The sequence below is a fragment of the Pseudorasbora parva genome, chromosome 12 (assembly GCF_024679245.1).
Source record: "Pseudorasbora parva isolate DD20220531a chromosome 12, ASM2467924v1, whole genome shotgun sequence".
Classification (NCBI taxonomy): domain Eukaryota; kingdom Metazoa; phylum Chordata; class Actinopteri; order Cypriniformes; family Gobionidae; genus Pseudorasbora; species Pseudorasbora parva.
The window spans coordinates 29197436-29222168 of NC_090183.1; the positions used below are offsets into that span (position 1 = coordinate 29197436).

A 24733-nucleotide genomic window follows, 5' to 3' on the forward strand; every position below is an offset into this window, starting at 1 on the left:
TGAAAAAAAAGAAGAAAGAAAAAAGAACAAGAATGTACCTGAAAGCTAGTTATTAAATTTCCTATTCATAATGGACGATTTTTCTTTTTGTTGCACATACTTCCCATCTTTGTGTGATTCTGGAGTCTGACATTAGTTTTATGTAAACGCAATAACTAAATAAGCTTACTATCATCTCAAAAATATATCAAGAATTAGATGCTGTGTTTCCAGACTAGACTTAGAGAAACTTTTTCATGCTTTAATCACCAGTAGGGTGGACTTGTAATGGACTCTTCACTGGCCTTCCCAAAAAGACAATAAGGCATCTGCAGCTCATACAGAAAATATGACCATATTACACCAGTCCTCAGGTCTTTACACTGGTTTCCAGTGACATTAAAGGGTTAGTTCACCCAAAAATGAAAATGCTGTCATTAATTACTTATCCTAATGTCGTTTGACACCTGTAAGACCTCCGTTCATCTTCGGAACACAAAGGAAAATATTTTTGTTGAAATCCGATGGCTCAGAAAGGCCTCCATTGACACAATGACATTTCCTCTCTCAAGACCCATAAAGGCACTAAAGACGTGGTTACAAAGCCTATCTTACAAGCAATGAGAATAGTTATTGAATTTTTTTGTGTGCATAAAAATGACATATAGTGATGGGCTGATTTTAAAACAAAGCTTCGAACGGTTATGAATGAGTGTATCGATTTATGATTCGGCTCGCTAAAGTGACGTAATTTCAGCAGTTTGCCTGTTTGACACGCGATCCGAATCATGAATCGATGCGCAAATTCATAACGGTGATTCTAAGCTTTGTTTTGAAATCGGCCCATCACTATATAAGTCATTATTTAGTTGGTTTTTTTTGCACAAAAACTATTCTCGTCACTTCATAAAATGATTGTAGAGCCACTGTAGTGAGATGGACTATTTAATGACGTCTTTAGTGCCTTTTATGGGTCTTGAGAGAGGAAATGACATTGGTGTCAATGAAGGCTTTTCTGAGCCATTAGATTTCAACAAAAATATCTTCATTTGTGTTCTGAAGATAAATGGAGGTCTTACGGGCAGTGATGCCAGTAACGCGTTACATAGTAACGCGTTACTCTAATCTGACTACTTTTTTCCAGTAACGAGTAATCTAACGCGTTACTATTTCCAAACCAGTAATCAGATTAAAGTTACTTATCCAAGTCACTGTGAGTTACTATTTTAGTCATTTTCCTTTGTAAAAACCGACAGCTTATCAAAATTCTCAGCCCGAGTCCGGCTGGAGCCCGTGTTTTTTATTTATTTATTTTACTTTTTACATTGTTGCAGCCATTAAAATAGTTCAGTTTTGTTTTTAATGTCAAAGTAGTTATTTTTCGTTTCGTTTCTTTTTTATCCTTATTTAGAACAATGTTCAGAGCAATTTTTTGTTTGTTAAATTAAAGTTTATATAGGCAAGACAATTCAAGAGTTGGTTTGAGAGACTAGGCTATTAAACATGCGGTTAACTCACTGGGTCGTCACATAAAAAAATTAAAACTTTAATTTAACAAACAAAAATTGCTCTAAACATTTTTCTAAATGAACTCAATAAAGAAATGAAACGAAATATTACCACTTTGACATTAAAAACAAAGTAGGCTAGTTATTATACCACCACAAAGGCATTTCTGACGAGCTGAGGCAGGCTGATAGATTAGCCTATTGCTCGCAACGGCGCTCAAAACAACGAAACGGGCTACACATTCTAAAAAAAAAAAAAGGACATGCAGGTTGTCTTATAGCCTACCTTAGACTTCAGCTAAATTAATATAAATCCGATCTTCAATTCCCGCGGTATATGCTCATTTAACGGAGTTTACATCAAAGCAAAAGATTCTAGCATTTTATTCAGCAGCTCATTTCAAATTCAAAGATCGCAATATGAGAGAGAGCGACCTAAGCACTGGTAAGATCATTAGTCTCATTCATTTATAATGAAGATGATTGTGTTTTGTGTGACTTATTTTAAAGTTTCATTAACGGCCATTTGCGTTGGCTTGCTTTACTCATTTGCAGCGATGTAGCAGTAGCACCGTCATATCTATCTGACTACACCATAACACGCTCTCACACATTTATTTCTTAATTATTTGCCAGGAGTAAAATTTACACATGTGGTTTAAACAACCAGATATATTTACATTTGTCCGGTTTAGTTTGAAATGCTTTCATACACCTTCTGAATCGGTTTGTTTGAGTGATCAGAATTAAATACGTCTCGAAAGACTCTCGGAAGGCATTTAGGCCTAACGTTACTCCTGGTCATTTAGCAATCCGATAGATACCTGCTCAGAGAAAACGAATGAAGGAACCGGTTGTAAAAAGGCCATAACTCTAGCAGCTGCACTGAAGAAACGGACTCTTTAACCCTGCGCGAGCCATTTCTCGACAGTGGCGCAAGCTATCATGGTCTCATGTTGTTTCCACCAGCACATCTCATTGTTCATTTTAATTATTAAAATAAATATAAAACGAAGGAGAAGCCTAAAAAAGGGGCGTAAAAAAGTCGGGGCCGTCAGGCTCTGGCATAAATGCAATAAAGTGTGTTGCCAAAAACGGTTGTCATTTCTATTTTGAGGCGGCAGGGGTGTTGTCGGCAACTCCTGAATGTAACTAATAAAGTAACTTGTAATCTAACTTAGTTACTTTTAAAATCAAGTAATCTGTAAAGTAACTAAGTTACTTTTTAAAGGAGTAATCAGTAATCAGTAATCAGATTACTTTTTCAAAGTAACTGTGGCAACACTGCTTACGGGTGACGAACGGCATGAGGGTAAGTACTTAATGACATAATTTTCATTTTTGGGTGAACTAACCCTTTAAGGATCTGATTTGATCATTTGATCAGGGATCATGGCGGCAGGTGTTTGGTGCAGCTCGGCAGGTACTGCTACTACACCTCTCCTTCAACAAACTGGGAGACCGCCTGACTATCATCAAATTGCACGCAAAAACTGGGTTTTATTGCGATCGGGTTTTAAATGTGTTAAAACCGAGGAGACATCGAAATTGATTGTCTTAGCTCTGTGTTTGATCCTCACGGCAACACAAATGTGGGGAAACTGGTCTGCTGCTCGTGAACGCTCTTCTCTGCACGCCACTCCATCAGGAAACGAAAGCCTCGTTGTTCCATTGGATTCGTGGAGTCAGTACATCCTATATTCTAATTACCTGGATGACGGGCGAGTACCTGTTAGGTGTAAGCAGCGTGAACGCCGTGGTCAGAGAACGGCTCCTTTACCAACAAAACAGGTTCACTCCATCTTTCTCTGTACTGTCCTTCTGCTATGTGGAGATGTCCATTTAAATCCTGGACCCGTGGATTTCCCGCAACCACATGTGGATATTCGGCGATCGGCCATTCTCCATGGACCCGCGGCAAGACCAGTGACCGACTTTTGTGACAATCTTTATGTAGGATCACGAGGTAAAAATTCTCCGATAAACCCTGTGTCTCAACATATTACTCAAATTCTGATAAAAGCTGGATCATGTAGGCCTACTAAGACAAGTGCTTCACAGACCACCACAGTGTGCCTCAAACAACAGCAAACAAAACTCTTTCAGACTGTAAACCACGCAAGCATATTGTGGAACCCGAAAACGAAACCCAAAGGCATCTTTGGGGGTCATTTAAACATACGTAGCGTCATTTCAAAGACTGAGCAACTTGAACATTTACTAATAGACTCAAACCTCGATTACTTGTGTCTCACAGAAACATGGCTAACTCCTACAACTCCTTTATCTGTATTTAATGTCCCAGGTTATAAGATATACAGACGAGACAGGTGTAAAGGGAAAGGTGGGGGAGTTTTGATTTATGTTAAAGAGAACATTCAAAGCAAACAAATTGATATTTATGAAAATTCGTTGGAGTGTGTTGGGGTTAATATTACTCTATCCCCTGAAATGTCATTTGTTGTTTTCTCAGTCTATCGACCTCCATCTGCTACAAGTGTTTTCTTTGAAAATTTATCAGATATCCTTAAACAACACGAAGGCAAGGAAGTTATACTTATGGGTGATTTCAATTTAAATTGGCTTGACAAAGCACGTAGGAAAAAGCTCAAGGATATTGCCAAAACACATCAGATGATACAAATGGTAAATAAACCCACAAGAATAACTAAATCTTCTCAAACCTTACTGGATCTAATTTTTACAAATAAACCAGATAGGATAACTAAAACTTACAACTTGATTACTGGTTTGTCAGATCATAATTTTACTTTAGTTGCTAGAAAGTTAATTCGATCACGGTATAGGAATCAAATTTCACAAAAAAATAACCCCAATATATCTTTTATTCCAAAGAAAGATCTAGTATTTATTGAAAATGAAATAAAACAAACAAATTGGAATGACACTATAGAGAATAAATCCTGTGAACAAGCATGCAATGATCTAATGTTAGCTTTTAAAGATATTTTAATAAAATATACAAAAACAATGGTCAGGAAACCTAATGCAAAACAAAATCTGCCTTGGTTCAATAGAAATCTTAGGGACTTAATGAAAAAAAGAGATGCCTCCCTAAAAAAATTTATAAAATCTGGATTGACTACTGATCATCTAATATATAAAGGCCTGAGGAATAAAGTTATAACACAACTTAGAAAGGCAAAAGCAGATTTCTTTCTTGAAATTATTAGAGACGCCAAAGGGAACAGTAAAAGATTATGGAAAAGCATTGATAAATTATCAGGAAAGGAAAAGCCCAAATATGACAGCATACAGCTTAAAATAAATGGAAATATTCAAGATGATAGTTTAGCTATTGCTACAAATTTTAATAATTATTTTTTAGATTCTGTGCAAGCATTGATTCAAAAATTTCTACAGGTTTACCCTCAGCATCTCTTAGTTTGTGATGATTCTGCCTTTCGTTTAACACCAACAAATGATATAATGGTTGGAAAGGTCCTCTCAACCCTGTCAAATAGCAAAGCAAAAGACATATATGGTCTTGATACTGTCTTTTTGAAAAATCATAAAGAATCAATCACTTCAGCTTTAACTAAAATAATAAACATATCTATCAATGAGAGTATTTTTCCCAGTGCCCTGAAAATTGCTATAGTAACCCCTGTGCATAAATCTGGTGACAAACTGGAAGTTAGTAACTATCGACCTATTAGCATCCTGCCAGCCATTTCAAAGGTTATTGAAAAGGTTGTAGCAGAACAACTAATTGCTCACCTTGATTCCGGGGCTTTTTTACATCCTATGCAGTTTGGCTTTAGGAAAAAACATTCAACAGAAACAGCATGCTGCTACTTCCTTGAAGAAATTAAAACTAACCTAGATCAGGGAGGAGTGGTGGGTGCAGTTTTTCTGGATTTGAGTAAGGCTTTTGACACAGTTAATTATGATATACTATTAAACAAACTGTCAAATTATGACTTTTCTATAGACACACAACATTGGATCAAATCTTTCTTAAATGGCCGACAGCAGTGTGTACGGGTGAATAATACTCTATCCCCATTTAAAGCATGCACCCTGGGAGTGCCACAGGGATCAATTTTAGGGCCGCTGCTTTTTAGCATATATATTAACGACCTTCCGTCTGTATGTAAAAATGTCAATTTGATAATGTACGCTGATGATGCTGTGTTATATACTCATGGGAAAACTGCTACTGAAGTTGCAATGAAATTAACTAAGAAAATGCAAATCGTTGTTAATTGGTTACAAAACTCTTGCTTGACTTTAAATGTTGAAAAGACAGTAACTATGTACTTTACAAACAGGAGTAAACTTAAAGATTGTCCTGACATTTTAGTAAATGGGCAAAAAATTAAAAAGGTGAATGAATTCAAATATTTAGGGGTTACCCTTGATAATGCTCTTAGTTTTAAAAATCATGTTAAAAAATTGAGTAATACACTGAAATTTAATCTCAGAAACTACAGACACATAAGAAACTCTCTTACTGTTGATGCATCACATATATATTTAAATGCAATGATTCTCCCACATCTTTTTTATTGCATGACAAGTTGGTCTCAAGCATGTAAAACAGCCATAAAACCACTCGAATCATTATATAAAAGTGCTCTTAAAATTCATGATAAAAAAACACGTCAGTTTCATCACTGTCATATACTCACCAAATATAGTTTTTTGAATTTTGAAAATGTAATAATGCACACAAATGTATGTTTGTTGTTTAAAATCCTTTATTATTCAACTGCTCCTCCTTTGAAAAAAATGATCAAACTTAACTCAGAGAAAAAAATAAGAGTTACCCGATCAGTTACTAGAGGTGAATGTAGTGTTCCTAAACGCAGGACTTCTTTTGCCAAATCCTCATTTTCTTTTGTTGCCATAAAGCAATGGAATTTACTTCCAACAGAGCTAATTCATTGTACGGATTTTAAAACATTTTCATGTCTCACAAGAAATTGGATGTTGTCACAGCAAATTTGTAGACATTTGTGAGTGAGTGTGTGTGTGTGATGGGGGGGGGGGGGGGGTATGTTATTTTGGAAAGGGTGGTGGGAGGGGGTACATTGTTTTACAGGATGTTGAATTTTGTGTATTTAAAACTCTGTAATTGACATTTTGCACAACTATTTTAGTAACTGTTAATTTATTGTATGTTTCTATTTCTAGCTGCCCAGGGACTACGGGTGGAAAATAGCAATTTGCTAAAACCCGGTGCAATGCATCTCTCCTTGTTATAAACAAGGCTAATGTTTTTATTGTGCACTGTCCCAGTCTCAAATAAAAGTAATAATAATAATAATAAAGGATCGATTTGAAAGTATTATTACTGGTATATAAATCCCTTAATGGCCTAGGACCTCAATACATTGCAGATATGCTCATAGAATATAAACCTAACAGATCACTCAGATCATTAGGATCACATCAGCTAGAAATACCAAGGGCTCACTCAAAGCAAGAAGAGTCCCCTTTTAGCTATTTTATGCCAGCCACAGCTGGAACCATTTTCCCGAAGAGATCAGATGTGCTCCAACAGTAGCCACTTTCAAATCTAGACTTTTGTCCGAACTGCTTGCACTTTATTTTATACGTTTCAATTTACCCGTTTTTATTGTGCTTCATCTTTGCATCTTCTTACTCTTTTAATTATTTTATACCTGTATCATGTTTTTATTTATTTTAATTCTTATTATAACTTTTTTAATTATCCATCTTTTTTATTTTATTATTTTGTTACGGCTGTCTGGGTGGAAGAGGTCGAGAGACTGGAGAGTGATCTTGTTAGCCAGGAAGATAAGCCTGCAACGGTACTGTATAAACACAGTTACCTGACAAATATTTTAAAACCGAAATCCATCTGGCGCGAGGACGATCCATTTAGATCTGCTCTGACGGATAGATCTGTGTAGCCTTGGTGGTTCCAGGAAGATCTGTCTGCAAGGGTACTGTTTTATATTATATTTAGTTATAAATAGTAAAATCGCGATCTCACTCTCCATTTTTCTTCCACTCCAGATAGGTGGAGTGGTGATACAGGAGATATATATATATATATATATATTTTTTTTTTATGAATATTTTAATTGCCTTGCGTGGAGAAGTTAAAAATAAAAGTGTGTAAAAGTGTGCAATAACAATAAATGTCACAAATTACTGACTAGCTGGAGAGACCTTGATGAATGGAGGGAGGGAGAGAGAGAAAAAAGAGAGAAGTGTTTGCTTGAACTCCAAAATAGGAAGAGTAAACAGCGCCGGGATGTCTCAAGTTTGCTTTAAATTAAAGCAGACCATTAGTTAATGTGTCCCACTGGTACACAAACACACATGTAGTGCAAATCCGTTAAAGCTTTTCAACAGAAAACACTCAAAGAAAAAGCTAAGAGCGGAGTGCATTTGCCTTTTGGTTTATTCATGAAAAAAACACTGCACTGGCAGAAGCTGCAATGGTCCCACAATAGTAGTGCAAGACAGGGCAACTCTCCATGGGTTTGCTGTCATGGTAAGGGAAGTCAGGTGAGTCAATAAGCTGTCTTTTTCAGAGACAACCACATTCAGACTTGAGCCTTGAGATCAGCATTTCTTCTGCAGGCTCATCAGGTTTAAGAAGCATATTAATCGAAACAGGCTCATTGAAAAAACATTCCTCTATAAAGCTTAAAAAACGCAAATCCATACAAATCACTGTAATCAATGAACACTAGAGGCGGAAAAACAGCAACTACTTTTATTCCTTTTCACACGTGTGGTTCCTTGCACGATACTATGTTATGACCTCAAAAATCTATTAGCATCACATAACCAGCTCCATATGTGTAGCTTTTCTGGCATAGCAGACTTGCTCAGTTTCTCACCTGCTGTAATACGGAGCGCGTTCGAGTGCGATTCCTTTGAAACATGAGTCACGATAAAAGAGCTCAAAGACTTGTAAAAGCAAGCCAAAATTGTGGCTGTGTTTTTAACACTTTCTTGTATGTTTAGGGTTTAAAGCATTAACCTTTTAGCACTGCTTACCGGAGATATTTCTGAACTGCCATGGTACCTACAATAGCCATCAGCCAACATAACAAAATGTTACCAGATTCACGTTCATCTGTTTCGTATAAAACTCAACATACTTTTAGTGCAATTCATTGACAATTTACACAAAACGTGTCAAAAAACATGCACAATGCAACACATCAATTTGTAGAAATGGTACGTTTTTCCAATGAGCCTAGGTTTAAATTAATATATACATTATGGATCAAAAGTTGGATGGAGTTTTTTTTTTTTTTTTATTGCAGGGCTGCAGATTAACATTTGAGAGCAGTGGCACCGGTGCCACAAAGTTCTACAGATTTGGCACAGACAGAGCACTATATTTATCATAGGGTGACCAAACCATGTCCTGTTTTCAAGTCCTGTCCTAGCCCTAATATAACAATTTTCTATTCATACAGATGGGTCATACTTTAAATGTATTGAAATTAATAAGGAATCTTTGAGTAAACTTTAAATATCATTTGACTATCTCATTGCCGGGCCGAGTGTCCTGGTTTTTGGTAATAAAAATATGGTCACCCTAATTTATCATGAAGTTAATTGAATTATAAAAAAGGACTATTGTTTTGGGTTAAAAAGTGCAGTTACTAATAATATAACATGTTTTTTTTATTATTAGAAATGTAACAGTAAAGCACTGAACTTGATGAATTGATGTTACCTTTTGTGCAAAAACCCATCAGACCAGTATCATACTGAACTGACAGACAGCTTCAGTGATTATAAGGAGCGCTCTTTAGTTGTTTTCTGTGTAATTCTGCCACAATTTTTTTGTTTTTCATTAGACTTTGCGACTTTCTACTTATAATAATAATAATTCATTACATTTATATAGCGCTTTTCTAGACACCCAAAGTGCTTTACATATAGAAGGAGGGAATCTCCTTAGCCACCACCAATGTGCAGCATCCACCTGGATGATGCGACAGCAGCCATTTTGCGCCAGAACGCCAGCTGATTGGTGGAGAGGAGACAGAGTGATTAAGCCAATCAGGATATGGGGATTATTAGGAGGCCATGATGGACAGGCGCCAATGGGCAAATTTGGCCAGGATGCCGGGGTTACACCCCTACTCTTTATCGAAGGACATCCTGGGATTTTTAACGGCCACAGAGAGTCAGAACCTTGGTTTAACATCTCATCCGAAGGACGGTGCTCTTTGACAGTATAGTGTCCCCATCACTATACAGGGGCATTAGGACCCACACAGACCACAGGGTGAGCACCCCCTGCTGGCCTCACTAATACCTCTACCAGCAGCAACCTGGTTTTCCCATTTGGTCTCCCATCCAGGTACTGACGAGGCTCAGCCCTGAAGACCACATGTCCCAAGATTCTGAGCTCAAACTTGGCATCATCAAACTATGCCTTTGTTTTGAATAGGCGCCCTCTAGAGGACAGAAAAGTTACATAGTGTAGCCTTAATACTGCACAGAATTCAAAATCTTTCTCACTGGATCCCCTAGCGCTTTGTAGTAACAGTGCCGGGTGAGTAAACCTGTTCTGAGCTTGCGTTGCACTGTCTATTAATGCTCTGAGCTTATAAAAAATTCTTGCTGCACTGCTAAAATGAGCTAAAATTTGTTTCCCTTTCGTTTGCCATTTCAATTAAAGTTTCTGATATGCAACAGAAATGAAAGCTCTTATCAGTTGGACAGCATAGTTGTTAAATTTAACTCTAGCAAAATTCAGTCGCACCAGCTGGAAAAAAGGTCACAAAATGCAACCATTTAGTCGCAGTCTGGGGCCCTGAATTGGTTACATTGGTTAAGATGACATAGTTACATTGTACTTACTGTAGAAAGTACACGTAGTAACGTGTAACTACATCACCTTAAATGAAAGTGTTACCTTTTAATTTTTTAAAGAAGTAGCTTACACTCACCAAGGCTGTATATATTTGATCAAAAATACAGTGAAACATGTAATTTATTTATTTGATGGTAAAGCTGCATTTTCTGCCGCCATTACTTGAGTATTCAGTGTCACTCACTTGAACTTTCAGATATCAAATCAATGTAAATCACAATTATTCCAAAAACATATAAAAAATATATTTTTAAACAGGAAAATTATGGCAGATATATTACAAGAAAATAATAATGATAAAAAATGAGTTTGCAACATAACAGAGACCATAATCCTAGCATCAAAATAGTATATATCTGCTTTAATCTCATACAATCCATGTCACCAATGAAAGATTATCATTCCAGGGCATGCATGACATCAGCATTAATAATGCCAGTCTTTAAATTAGCTCTCCCTGCAAAGCTTTAATTTCACAGCATCTTCCTGTCCAGCTCACTGAGCCCACTTTGAAATCCTAATCACAGCTTTTGGGACAAAAAAACAAATGTCACAAGTGTTTACTTTCAGCCTGAGACACGGTGATTGATTAAAGATCTAGTAGACGGCAAAATAAAAGGGTGGAGAGATGGAGGCTGGCAATGGGTGTCAGTAAACAGTAATCACTCATTTGAGCAGATTATTTGAGCAGTCTGATAATCATGACGGTTTAATGCAGTTTTAAAGCCTGCATGCATTGGAAAAAGTAACACATATGCTTGTAAATCACCATTACTCTACATTCAATTTTTCGGTTTTATATTTCAAATAATAACAACAAAAATCTAAAAAGTTTCTTGCACTAAGAATGTCAAGAAGGTCTTGCAGCAACCTGGCGTGCCACGAGATCTCAAGATATTATTTCTCATTAAGGTAAAAAGCTGTCTCGCAACATCAGAAATGACAGTATGTGGCAAAATCTTTTACTGTGCTTGCTTTATATTGTTCTGTCCTTTAATGCACGTGATAATTTATACCCAGAAAGTAGAACTGAAGTGACATTCATTACAAGATGATTAGTTAAAACACCTGCATTATTTAGCATTATGTGACTTTTAGTAAAATAGAATAAAACATTTCCAGTCATATATTTCATCATTGAAGATTTCTTAAAAATAGTGTTCCGGCCACTTTATTAGGTACACCTGTTGAACTGCTCATTAACGCAAATGTCTAATCAGCCAATCACACGGCTCAACTCAATGTATTTAAGCATGTAGACATTTAGCTCACCACAATTCGACATTAGAAGACTGGAAAGACATAGCCTGGTCTGTTGCGTCTAGATTTCTGCTGCAACATTCAGATGGTAGGGTCAGAATTTGGCGAAAACAACATAAAAAAGCATGGATCCATCCTGCCTTGTATCAACGATTCAGGCTGTTGTGATGATGTAATGGTGTGTGGGATATTTTCTTGGCACACTTTGGGCCCCTTGAGAACCAGTTGAATATTGTTTAATCACCATGGCCTACCTGAGTATTGTTGCTGCATGTCTATCCCTTTTTGACTACAGTGTACTAAGTTCTTCTACCAGGATAACACGGCCATGTCATTAAGGTTTGTGGGCAATTGTTTATGCACAGCTCTCTTAAGGTCCCGCCACAAACATTTCAGTCAGGTTGAGGTCTGGACTTTGATTGGGCCATTCCAACACCTTGATTCTTTACTTTTTTAGCCATTCTGTTGTAGATTCGCTTGGGATCATTGTCCTCTTGCATGACCACATTTCAGCCAAGCTTTAGCTGTCAGACAGATGGCTTCTCTTAGGTACAGAGGAGTTCATGGTCAACTCAATGACTGCAAGGTGCCCAGGTCCTGATCATCACTTCTCCATCAGTGTGATAGACAGTTGGTATAAGGTGTTTGTGCTGATATGCTGTTTAGTTTTGGCCTAACTTGGCACTGTGCGTTATGGCAAAACATATCTACTTTGGTCGCGTCTGTCCAAAGGACATTGTTCCAGAAGTCTTGTGGTTTATTCAAATGCAACCTTCTTTTTAGAGAGAAAAGGCTTTCTCCTGGCAACCCTTTCAAACATGGCATACTTGTCCCATCTTTTTCTAATTGTACTGTCAGGAACATGTTAACTGGGGACTGTATTTTGAGTGTTTTGCGATTTCTCTGATCATTGCACGTTCTGACCGGGTGAATTTGTTGGAACATCCATTCCTGGAAAGATTGTCAACTGTCTTCAGTGTTTTCCACTTTTGATTTATCTTCCTTACAGTAGAATAATGGAATTTAAATAGTTGGGAAATGGTCATATAACCCTTCTCAGATTGATGGCAGCAACAATTGCTTCTCTAAGGCCCCATCCACACAGAGACGAGTTTAGCTGTACACATAATTTTGTATTTATCCACGTTTCGTCCACCCAGAGCTGGTGTTTTGGGAGCATGAAACCAATCATTTTTTTAACCGGGTCCCAGAGTGGATAAATCTGAAACCGACACCCTTGCATTTTCGTATATGTAGAGCCAATTGGTATATTTTATGAAACTGTGATGTCACCATACCACTTCCCTCACGGTAAAGACTAGAAGGGATAAAAGTATGGGCATTGGGCATGCGCATATCAATATTGCGCCATTTAATTACTGTATTTGCATTATTTTAAGGGTGTTATTAAAACACAGCAAATGTATTTATTGTTATTTATCGTGAGATTTTGCCTCACATCCTGACATTGCTGTACCCCTTCTAGCCACAACTCTTCTTCTCTGTTTTTTTTAGTGTGTTTCTGTGGCAGAATTACAGCGCCACACACTTGCCTGGCATGTATACTACATCGTTTTGAGTCAGTTTCAGCGGTTTTCTGCGTACGCAGATATTTCTTGAGACGAGGAAAAAAAAGATTGGATAGGGAAAGCCCTGGCTTTGTGTGGATGTGGCCTAAGTTCATTGCTGATGTCTTTTCTCCTTGGCATTGTGTTAACACACACCTGAATGCTCCAGACCAGCAAACTGCCAAAACATCTGCTTTTATAGAGGTGATCACACTTGCTGAAGATCAACTATCAAAGACATTTGATTGGCTGTGCCTGACCGCTACTTACCCTCTTAATCCCTATATGGAAGCAGTAAGGGTGTACATAGTTTGTCACCCATTGCTTTTCCATTTTGGCCTAGTTTTTGTTAAATAAATAATGAGATGGTGTAATGTGTCACGTGCTGTTGTTCATCTGAGGTTTTATTTTTATCTAATTTTAAGACCTGCCAAGGACCAGAGGGTTTTTTATTAAGTCCTGCCCTTTCTTTTTCGCACACACGCACACATATGGAACCCTGCAAAATGCCTTAATATAAAACTTTAGACTGTACTTTGAAAAAGAGAGAAGTGAGAGAATTTTTAACAGGTCAATTTACAGTTGTTTTTAAGGATGTGGTCTGCTTGATAGAATCAGTTGTGAAACGTAGCTTCTCCTAAACTTCCTAAACTACAACTGTAGTCCCTTGAGTCTCACGTTATTAAGTATGTGGGCCTTGACCAGCAGTCTTGTGAAAGATAGCGTAATAATTATGGAGTAGATGAGACTGAAGCCATAAATCCAGCTGAGTGATTCTGCTTCCAGGAGACCCACTGTGTTCCAGATACTTCAGCCCTGGAGACTGATTAACTCGCTGGCAAAAAATGAGTCTACCAGCCTGAAAATGTCTGAAAGCCAGTGCATTAACAACAACCGACAAGTCAAAAGGTCACCTAGTTATTCTTACAATGTTGGCACAACATTGTAGTCTTTGAAAGGTAATACAGTGGGTTTCAAATGTTGTAAGTATATGTAAAAAAGTATATGTAAGAATTTCACTTTAATCATTATACTTATATAATTATATTTGTAATGAAAATTAATGCAAAACAGAAACAGTTGTACAAGCCTTTACTAGTGTCAAACTTTGAGACACTAATTGGCTCATTACATTAGGTGATATGAAGAGATTTATATCTATATTTTCTCATTACATATGAGAAATTTGTAAACTTTAAACACACACACACACACACACACACACACACGATATATATAAGACATTTAATTAAATGCACTGACAGCCTAACAAAAGAATCAGCATTACGATAGTAAGATCTGCACCAGCATTAAGATAGTAAAGTCTGTGAGAACAGAGTTCAATCTAAATGTGTGTGCAGCAATGAATCAGCTCTGTGGTAAAGCTGCTGGTAAATTTGTTTACCAGAAAAAGATCTTGTGCTCTTAACCCAAATCTTGCAAGTTCAATCACATCAGAAAAAGAAGATGCCTAAACCACATGTCTGTTCTATCACTTGTGCCTTTAATTGTACCTAGCCTGACGAGGCCTCATGCAACTGGTAAACCGTCGGTTTGGTTTAAAAAGCAACTGCCGTTTGACCTTGTATGCGTCTAATGAGAAGTGTGGCTGTATGTAAATTGTGCTTATCCGATTACTCAGCAGCTTGATAAAAGACCACACCATCCTCCTCTCTTTTGTGCTGATAGCAAGCAGCCAGCCTTGTATCGCATCTCTACATGTTCATGCCCCCTATGCCTAATATATTGCCATTTGTAAAGATTGAATCATATGGTATTTCTTATATAGAAAATATCACAATATGGGTAAATTTATCTACTTTTTCTCTTTTCGCCATATTTATTAAGGCACTTGACAACATATGATATCCCTTCTGTTTTTTTAATAAATAATAAATCACAAATAATGAATCAGTAAAATGTGATTTGCATGCGTATAAATGGAAGTGAATTTAGTCCAAAAGACTGACCACAGCTTAACACCTTTGTAATGTTCCCTAAACTGACAAATAGCAGTTGCTTAATAGAGGTTGACTGGTAGTCGATTTTGTTGATACCAATATCTAATAAAAACAAATACTCTCTGATAGTTTTTAAACTCAATAATATAAAATGCAGTAGCCTATCATATAAAGAGGTACTGAACTTTATTTAAAAATGAACAACAATGAATTAACCATGAGAATATTTTGTACAGCGATTATTATAATAAATTAAAATACATAAAAATGCCCAAGCTTCATCTACTGACCTGACACTGGAGAAATGGAGAGAGCAAGGAAAAAGGGATATAAAGACATCAAATCAACTCAATGTATTTTTATATATTTTAAATGGCAAACATGCTCGTGTTTTAGGTAACGTTTAATTAGCGCATAACTACTTCATAACATGTTTTTTTTTTTTAACAGTAAAACCAAAGACTTGCAAATGCAGCTTTTTGCTGTTATTAATAACTGGTAGATCCTCAAATCAACTATCAATGGCAATTAATCAGAAATAAAGTTACATACTGGTCAACCTCTATTGCTTAAGGCCATCATCCTCCAGGAAGTAATATTATTGGAGGAAAATCAACAGTAGAAACATCAATTAGCATTAGCAATAAAGTGAAAACTGCAGTATCCATTGCTCTTTGCAGCTTCTCTGTTTCTGAACTCAGTAATGGAATTCAAACAGCACTGCATAAGAGTACAAAAAGCTAATTCAATTCATTTTAAATTAACAGTTAAATGTACAAGGCCACCAAAATGAGCTACAATCTGAATATTGCTCACATTGTGCTTGGCTTAACACGAAATCGGAATGTACAAAATGGCTCAAACTCTTGATATGTGACAAGAACTGAGATGTGACCCCATGGCATCTGATTCGGGCCTGTCACATTAAAGAAAGCAAATATGTATGAGTATCCGCACGTGTGCGAGTGCACTTTTATGCATGCACGAATCTCTCTTCTTCTCTCACTCTTCTGAATATCAACCATTCCAGTCCAGTGGCCTGATGAATCCCAGGCAGAGAAGCATAAACACTGACATGCTGCACAACAGAGCAAGCAAGCACTTTCAGACCGAACGGGGACATGAAGGCCAGTTTACACAACAAAACACAAGACATGCCAACATAATTAGCACAACTGGTCCGTTTCAAATTCAAGTCACTGACGTGTCCAAAAAAAAAAAGTATCTTTAAGTAACACCACAGGTTTATAATCAGATTTCCTGAGCAAACATTCACCCGAGTTTGAAGTGAAGTAATTTGCGTTTGCCAAACATTATATGTGAATTCAAGTCTTTCACACTTGGTTTTGCACCAATGCCACAGTAACGGAACTGAGTAACAGACAAAGGAGTTGTTTGCTTAACTTTTAATAGAGCATACCAAACTTTTTTGGGATGCTTTGAATGTTTATGTATGCTAATGTAGTATAATGTCTCCCACAGAGAGGGAACAGATCCAAATATTAGGCCCTGGGGAGGCAGAATGAAAGAATATCTCATTAGATGAAGAAGAAAGCAGATTAGTGTGGAAAAAAAGGGGAGGATGTTGATTTTTCTCTTTTTAGATACAACTGAGGGAATGCTATCGTTATATATTTAGTAACAGTGCCTTGCGCGGTCCTCCATTTTGAAGTGTGCATTTGATAACCTTCAGATTCAAATTCAAAACCTGAAGAAAATTGTCTAACCTTCATTAAATTCTGAATGTTCTCACACTGTCCTTATCATGCAACAGTTCGTCTGTTCATAGTGTGAGTAAAGCTGCTGGTAATTTTTTTAATCAAAATTAAAAATTAAATAATTGGATCCTTTTCAGTTCATGAAGTTCAGTCTGTTTTTTTAACGCTTAATTAACTTTCAGGCTTTTTAAACTTCTCTTTCTTCACATTAAAACAATGCAGTCGAAATGTGTTAAAAATGACACTTGTTGGGTTTACACTACCACTGGGTTTACACATTTCAGCTTTGCCATCACAATAATGTATTGCATGTTCAAATATATTTAAATAGAAAAGTTATTTTAAATTGTAATATTTTTTAAAACATTTTTTTTTTCTTATTTCAAGGTCAAAACATTTAAAAAAGCTAGTTTGTGCCATAGACATAGCACATCAGTTACGATGAAACATACTACGGACATTGAGTGGGTTTGAGTCTGACCTGCAACATCTCCCAATAATTAAAATAAATGCAGTATTTATGATCGAGGGGCTAATATGAACAAATAACACTTTTAAAAACACACCTAAGGTCAAAGATTTCTTCCATTTTCTCCTTGAACATCATTAATCATGAAGGGATGAGGCTATCTTCAGCCTTTTCCACACCACTGCACCTTTCTTTTCTCCACCTCCATTCCATGTTCATGCACCACCTCACTCCCTCAAGACAAGCCTGCCCCCTCCCTCCATTATCAACGTGTGTTACCTAACATGGCAAGGACCAAACCGCTAACAGGACTGTGACACAAGCCTCCGCTCACGGATGCTCTGTTGCACAAAATGTGAAACAACTGCGATAAGACATTCGATGAGTTGCAAAAGTTTAGATCCGATCATCTGAAGATATTCAGGTTGCGTTTAAATGGTCATGAGAACCACTTCTCTATACACAGGTTTGAATCTGTCAGATTAGGACAGGTAGAAAGGATGACAACCATAACTCAAGGCTGTAACATTCCTTTATAGACAAGATAGGACATTTCTGATCACTCTGGTTGCATTTATGAATGGTTGAAGTCAAAAGCATGCGCTTCCATTGACTACATGCGCAATAGATCGGTGCAAAAATCTCAGCCACTATAATCGTGCAAATCACTGCAGTTATTGCAGTCTGCACCATTAAACTCCCCCTATTAAACACACTTCTGTCTGTGTCTAATGGCTGTCTGGATGAGTAATGCATAGACGCTGGTGGCTGTGTGGCATGTTTCACGGTGTAATCCAGTCACAGTGCGTATTGTACCTGACACATTAAACATTTAACACACACTGCCTAGCTAACTAAGCAGAAGAAGGGACACCTTTTAGACACAGAATGGATGCGAAACAGAAACAGTTACCAGAGGCACATGTGTGGCGAATATCCAAGGCTGTATTACAAGAACAACACATCTTACAGATTTAAATTCTAGACAAAAAAAAACAAGTGCAAAGCGTGGCCCAATCCACATACAGCACATTGCAAGTATAGTTGTGTTATTTTTGTGTGGATCTCTTTTTCATTGTTCTATAACATAACCTTAGCAAGAGTCTAGACAGGCTGACAAATGTTCTATTTACTAAAGGATAAAAACCTTCCGTGTCACATCATATCCTGCCCACATCCTCCTAGCACTGATCCAATCTCTTCAATAGACAGGAAGAATCTCATGACACAAAGCTTTCCATTTTGCTACAGTAAGTGATAAGAGTGGATATGACTCTTGCTATGTTATTATTTTGAGTGATGCAAAACCTTATTTTAAAGCCGATGCTTTGAGTGGACGCAAGCGACAAGAATAGCAACTCATTTCCTAAACGAATGTATCAAATAATTAAGATTGAGGAGAGTTTATTTAGTATCAATTGCTTAGTATTGTAGTAAACATTACAGGTATTAAATTATATATATATATATATATATATATATATATATATATATTTTAATAAATAGTCTATTTTGTGTGATTCAGATGTTAAGACATTGATGTATAATATTACATGCATACTTGTGTTATGTGATATAAATGGGAAATGAAACTCTACATTATATGTTATTCGACTAACAACCGCACATTATTTTAAAAACTTTATGATTGACTATGTTTAGGCTATCATGTTGAAATTGCCAACAGTGGAATAAGCCTTTAAAATTTTAGCATAAATTGCCTCAGTCTATATAGTACTTTGCAGAGAAAGGGTTAACAGTCTTAAGTCGTTCCTGAAAGGACACTGCGACGGTTCCACTTAGAGAGACCAAAGAGAGCATCACAACATGACATGTCACATTGACAGAATTACCCTGTTGTTTCAGCTTCTCTGGGTTGCAGACAGTTGACACATCACACATCGTTCACTAGTTTCTTTTGTCATTAGGATTTGTTTTGGTCAAAGCAATACAACATCCCACCTGCAGTGACATCACACCCCGCTGACCCATAATATTTACCAAAACTAATTCAGTCATTCATAAAAATAAAAAAAAACTCAAAACAACGTAATACTAAAATCATCTCATTCACACTTCCTCTCAAGAGCCATCACTCTTTACCCTTCATACCCCAGACACGCTTACCAGGTGTGTGCGACGGTGAATCTGCGCCTGTGGCGGCCGCCCTTGTTGACCATGAGCTTGCGGAAGAGGCGCGGGGAGCTGCGGGGAGATATTTTGGGGGAGGTGATGCGCTTGTTGCCGGTACCCAGTCTTAGAGGCTCGAGCTCCAAATGCATGTGCTCCTTAAAGGTACGAATGCAGGGGTCCGATTCCGGAGCACTCAGCTCATTGGAGGACATGGTGATGCTGCGGGTGGAAACAGCCCTATTTCTGAGTCACACTACCAACTATTCCCTACGCTTCTCTCAGTCAACTAGAGGTTATGCCATGCAGGCTGATGTTTTGCGTGTCAGACAGGAATAAATGTGTGCGCTTGAGCTGCTCTATTCTCTAGCTTCCTCTGTCAGCTTAGGCTTTCGGCAATGCAGTAGAATAATCCTCTCTCGTTCAGTTCCACTGACACACTGAGAGCAGTCCCCGTCAGTGCAGTCACACCTCCTTCCTGTGAGCAGAAAAAAAACACTCACTCTCTCTCTCTTTCTTTAACCACACCTCTCTCTGTCTTTCTCATTTTAGGCAAAGAGAGAAAAAGAGCCCTCGCTGTCTCTCCTACACAGGCATAACTGACTATTTTTCTTTTACTGACTCTTTTTCTTTCATTTACTGTATTTAGATGTCATTCACCCACTTACTCCTCCTGCTCTGTTTTCGCAGCTCCTCAGACTCGCACTTACTTCTCTCAGCTCTAGGAAACTCGGTCTTAAATTATTCAACAGTGGGCAAGAACAGGTCTTTTCTCCCATCAGTGGCTCCTCTCTTCAGGAACTAGCAGGCAGAGTTTCTCGTGATGTGGAGACACCACCCGGAGGTTGCAACCATCTTGAGTAACTCTGCAACCCCAGGTTCTGTCTGCTTTGAAAATAAGCGGAAAAGCTTTGAGATCCTTGGATATTATTATTTTTTTTTTTACAAAAAGCACAAGAATATGTGCATAGTGACGGTAAAAGCTCCACCCCTCATTGCAGCTGATTGGCTGAGCAGTGGTTAGTTTGATGGGTGTCTCTGGCTGAATTCTGATGAGGGCTTCTGCCCTTTCACAGCACGGTAGCGTTCAAGACACTGACAAAAGAAAAAAATTCAAAAGCAATTTAAGCCCAGGATTAGCAGTGTCTGGGGAAATAAATATAGCTTTGAGTTAAATGAGGGTTTAGATACTAAAGTGGCTGGTTTGAAGAGAAAATAATGTGAGTGCATTGGAAAGAGAAAATTATTAAAATTGAACATTAAGATGGAAAGAAAACAAACCCGGCAATACAAAACAGACAATTTGTCATGTATAATGTGTGAATCTCCTCAATATACTGTATATTTAGCTGAACGTGCTTAATTTCATGAGTCATCTAGGAAAAATAATGCACAACCTTACACAACGTAACGTTTCATGTAACATGATCAGATGTTCAGCCAGAAGCCGAAAATCACCTATACATCAATAAACACCTAATGAAACAAATCGCAAACCCATGATGCAGTTTATGGAGGTGAATAGTTAAACGCCCTTCAAAGCACATTTGAACGTGAAACGGCACATCACTCGCCCTGTGTGACAGCAGAACAGCGGGATTATCTCCGGCTCTCATAGAGACATGCTGAAGAATGGAAGTACGTTAGCCAGCTATCAACCTGCCAGTCAACACCAGCCGGCAGCCAGGACTTCACCATGGAGACGAAGGAGAGGAGGAAGTAATGAGAACAGGAAAAGATGATGAATGAGAGTATAAACAAAACAGTTGGAACAGATGGTAAAATCTTATATTTTATGTGATGCTTTGACAGATCTTTCAGCACAGAAGATGATAGACAACTTTAATTCCAAAGTTAAGCAAGTAAAGATATGGGTTGAAACTAAAAAAAGGGTAAAATTCTGCAGACTGCTGTGAAGAAAGCCAGTACTAGAAAGCAACTGAGAAAAGTATGGCTATAAGTATCAGTATGAAGCTGTTTAAGAGATACTAAAAAATTAATAATAATAATTGGTCATCTGAGATGTGACCTGTAAGGTTGTGCATATCAAAAAAGAAAGGACCCAGAACTGAATCTTGAGGCACTCTACTTACTAGCTGATGAATCTTGGACACGCCTTCTCTCCAAGAATCCGTCAAACCCAGGTATACATTATTTTTGCAACGCAGGCCTTTACGTGACTGCAGATGGACATACGACTAGAAATGGGACTGTATGAAAATTTCTATTATTTATTTGAATAAATTAAAAAGAGCCATTTCCATCCTTGAATCACTTAACTAGTTGAGGTCGATATGGGATTTAGAAAGTAATTAGTAGTAATTAAATTATTTTAGGATTAATTTGTACAGTAATCTAATTACACTACTGAAGATGTAATTAGTAACTAGTAATTCAATCTTTTTTAGAGTAACTTACCCAACACTGCTTATAATGACCATCGTCAATAGCAATGCATTATAACACACAGCGCACATCCATGTATCACAACGGACGAGCCCTCTCGTTTCATTCAAATGCAACTAGCCGTCTTCCAAATCCGTTTTTGATAGTATTGAAAATAAAATCAGAGGACTTCATGAATAATACTACTATATTATTGTTGTGATCATCTTGTCTGGATGATTGTTGTGTACGCTATACAAAATGGGTTTATAAACGGTAAGATTTAAAACATTAATCTCAATTCAAAATGTCCCTGTTATTATTAAATATGTGTAAAAGTGTACAATGAATATATTATTATCTCTTAAATGTCACCCTTAATAGTCTTGTTTGAACTTTGTCTTTGGCTCAAAGCCACATACTGCAAACTTTTCTTCACGAAAGCTTCACGCAAGTGAGTGAAATCAAATATTTCAAAATATCGAAATATTTCAAATATTAGCTCAAAGCAACATTTTGTGTCAAATTATTTCCCAGACGTATGGCATTGAGGTCAAAGTTCACTTGCCTTGCGTCTGTAGGTGATGGTCACGAAGATGACTCTGCAGATTTGAAGTGTTTCCCCCAATACAGCGACTTTCTTTTTGCATGTTCTGCAGACAGGGTGACTATCCTCGATTAGGTTTCCCTCAGGACTTTAGTAAAAGTCAAAATAGGACCACGCCTCAGATTTTGGTCTTTTTAGAGTGCTGTCATGGCCTTACACCATTTCTTCTCGTTTAAAAAACTATGACGATGCTGGCTGGACAAGATTTATGAGTTTTCAAAATCACGATAATCAAACACAGATTTAACACTAGCCATCAGTACATTTTACCGTGGTTTATCGTGAAAACGGTACTCGTCACATCCCTACATACGACATGTACGCACTACCTAGTGGTCAGAGTAGAACGAAGATAAGAGGAGTATACTTTCAGCTTTAAAAAAGGATAAGTCTGTGAGGTAAACTTCTGTAAACACAGGTATAGCATGGCTTCAGTGAAGTCTTTGAAGTGTAAAGGTGACTGTCAATGTTTAACCAGCCCTACATTTCCCTCTAGACATTCACCAGTGTTGGCTCCCACTGAGTGCAAACTGGGACTCTTATTCTATTTACAGTATAAAGCACCATGTAGTTAGATAACGCCATAGTCTGAAACTACAGTGCAAATCTGTAAACACCATTTTGAGGACCCTGCAGATGGTAGGACTTCCATTTAGCAGACACTTACAGTACAAACAGACAGTCCTCTGGGATCAACCTCACCTAAAGTGGCTTTCTTCACGTAAAGTGGCTTTCTTAACGGTGATAGTTTATTAGTCACTGGATTTGCTGACAGGTTTTGAACTTATAACCTTTGGTTACCCTCCCACATTTACTTATTAACTACTATCCTTTGTAGTGGTTCACACTACTGTAAATTCCAAACATTGTGCAGTAATGCAAGTTTAGCACCGGGTGCAATGAAGAGGAATGTGATCAAGTCACTCTGACCTTTCGGAGTTGTGAGCCAATTCACTGATGGAGCCTTAGTGGAGAGGTCTTACATAACTGAAGGTCTTACATAAAGACATTTCCTTACTGCTGACTGCTGTGATGAGGGAAGTCATATGGCTCACAATTCTAGTTCATATAGTAAAAGGATGAGAGACGCTGAGCACCAATGAGGACATAATGAGAAAGCTAAGACGAGAGAGAAGTGTGGTAGTGACAGAATGAGAATGAGGGCAAACACAACCCCTGCAGAGTGATTTTAAAACCATTTCACAGGATTAGAATATGTGAGAAGTGTCTCGTAAGCTTTAACAACTCCCAGCTACATTTCTCACCCTACACAGAGCTGCTAAGTATTTTGTGAATCTGTAAGAACAAGTAAGATGTTCTCTACCCCAAACACTGAGTAGCCTGACATGGTCATACTCAATTCTAGTCAGAATATGAGTCTGAAACTGCTCCATTGGGCTGTGATTATGGGGCGTGTTTCAACCGAACCAGGAAAGACATCAATTGGATAGACCTACAACCAATCAGAGCAACGAAGCGACGCATTGTCAAATGTCAACATAGTTCAACTGCACTGTGTTGCCAAGTCCGCGTGTTTCCCCCGCAAGTTGTTTTCTATGTTCGCGGGTTGAAGCGACTATTATGTGATATATAGACCCATGAGTGCGAATTTTAGCATGCAACCATGCCAAAATAACACATTTTACCCCCCAAATGCCATTTTTCCCCCGGGGAACCCTCGAGAAGCTGTTGTTTAGGGCTAGTAGTTGGCGGGTTTTGTTGTAAAAACATGGCAACCCTGCCTGCACGTGTGCTGGTATCAGGCTGGAATACACAATCTTTGCCGGTGTTGTAAAAAAATAAAATAATTTAATGATATACAAAGTACTTACCCAACAACATGATCATCATTTCTGAGAGAAATTGTGAAGGTGAATGCATACAAACAAGCTCTCCGTTTCGGATTCGAAAAAATATAAAAGCCCCTTTGATGACATGCATGATTACGTTACTGTTGATCATCTGTCTGTCATCGTCTAAAGCCCGCCCTGATGATTTCATTGGTGCGAACAGTTTCTGTTCGGGATAATTACTCCTCTATGGAGCAAGGCCGAACTGCCCAACCTAAAAATTTTGTGTGCGGGGGTAAGTTCGGCTGGCATCCAGGCTAAACACTGAGTGCATCAGTTGTGGTTTCTGCTTTAAACAATGTATCAAGCTAAAGAGATTAAATTGATCCAGTTTTACAGCTACTGAAATGCCATCCTTTAGAGCTCTGGTTAGAGTTACAGTGCTTGCAAATGCAATTCTCTGCTATTAATTTAGCCCACAACATTTAACAATGTCTAATCTGTTTAGTTTTT

The 24733-nt window shown here is 37.7% G+C and overlaps 1 protein-coding gene across 2 annotated transcripts in view; it reads right to left on the reverse strand.

The window, feature by feature from the left end:
* Window positions 1–24733, reverse strand: part of pde4ba (phosphodiesterase 4B, cAMP-specific a) — a 198531-nt gene that overhangs the window by 98120 nt on the left and 75678 nt on the right. The window contains exon 1 of one of the 2 annotated variants that reach the window (XM_067459785.1): window positions 19436–19859. The exons of the other annotated variant lie outside the window; for it this stretch is intronic. Coding sequence (XP_067315886.1) covers window positions 19436–19653 — 218 coding nt within the window. The 5' untranslated portion in view covers window positions 19654–19859. Of the gene's footprint in view, window positions 1–19435; window positions 19860–24733 lie in introns of those variants that run through there. 2 annotated transcript variants of the gene reach the window in all.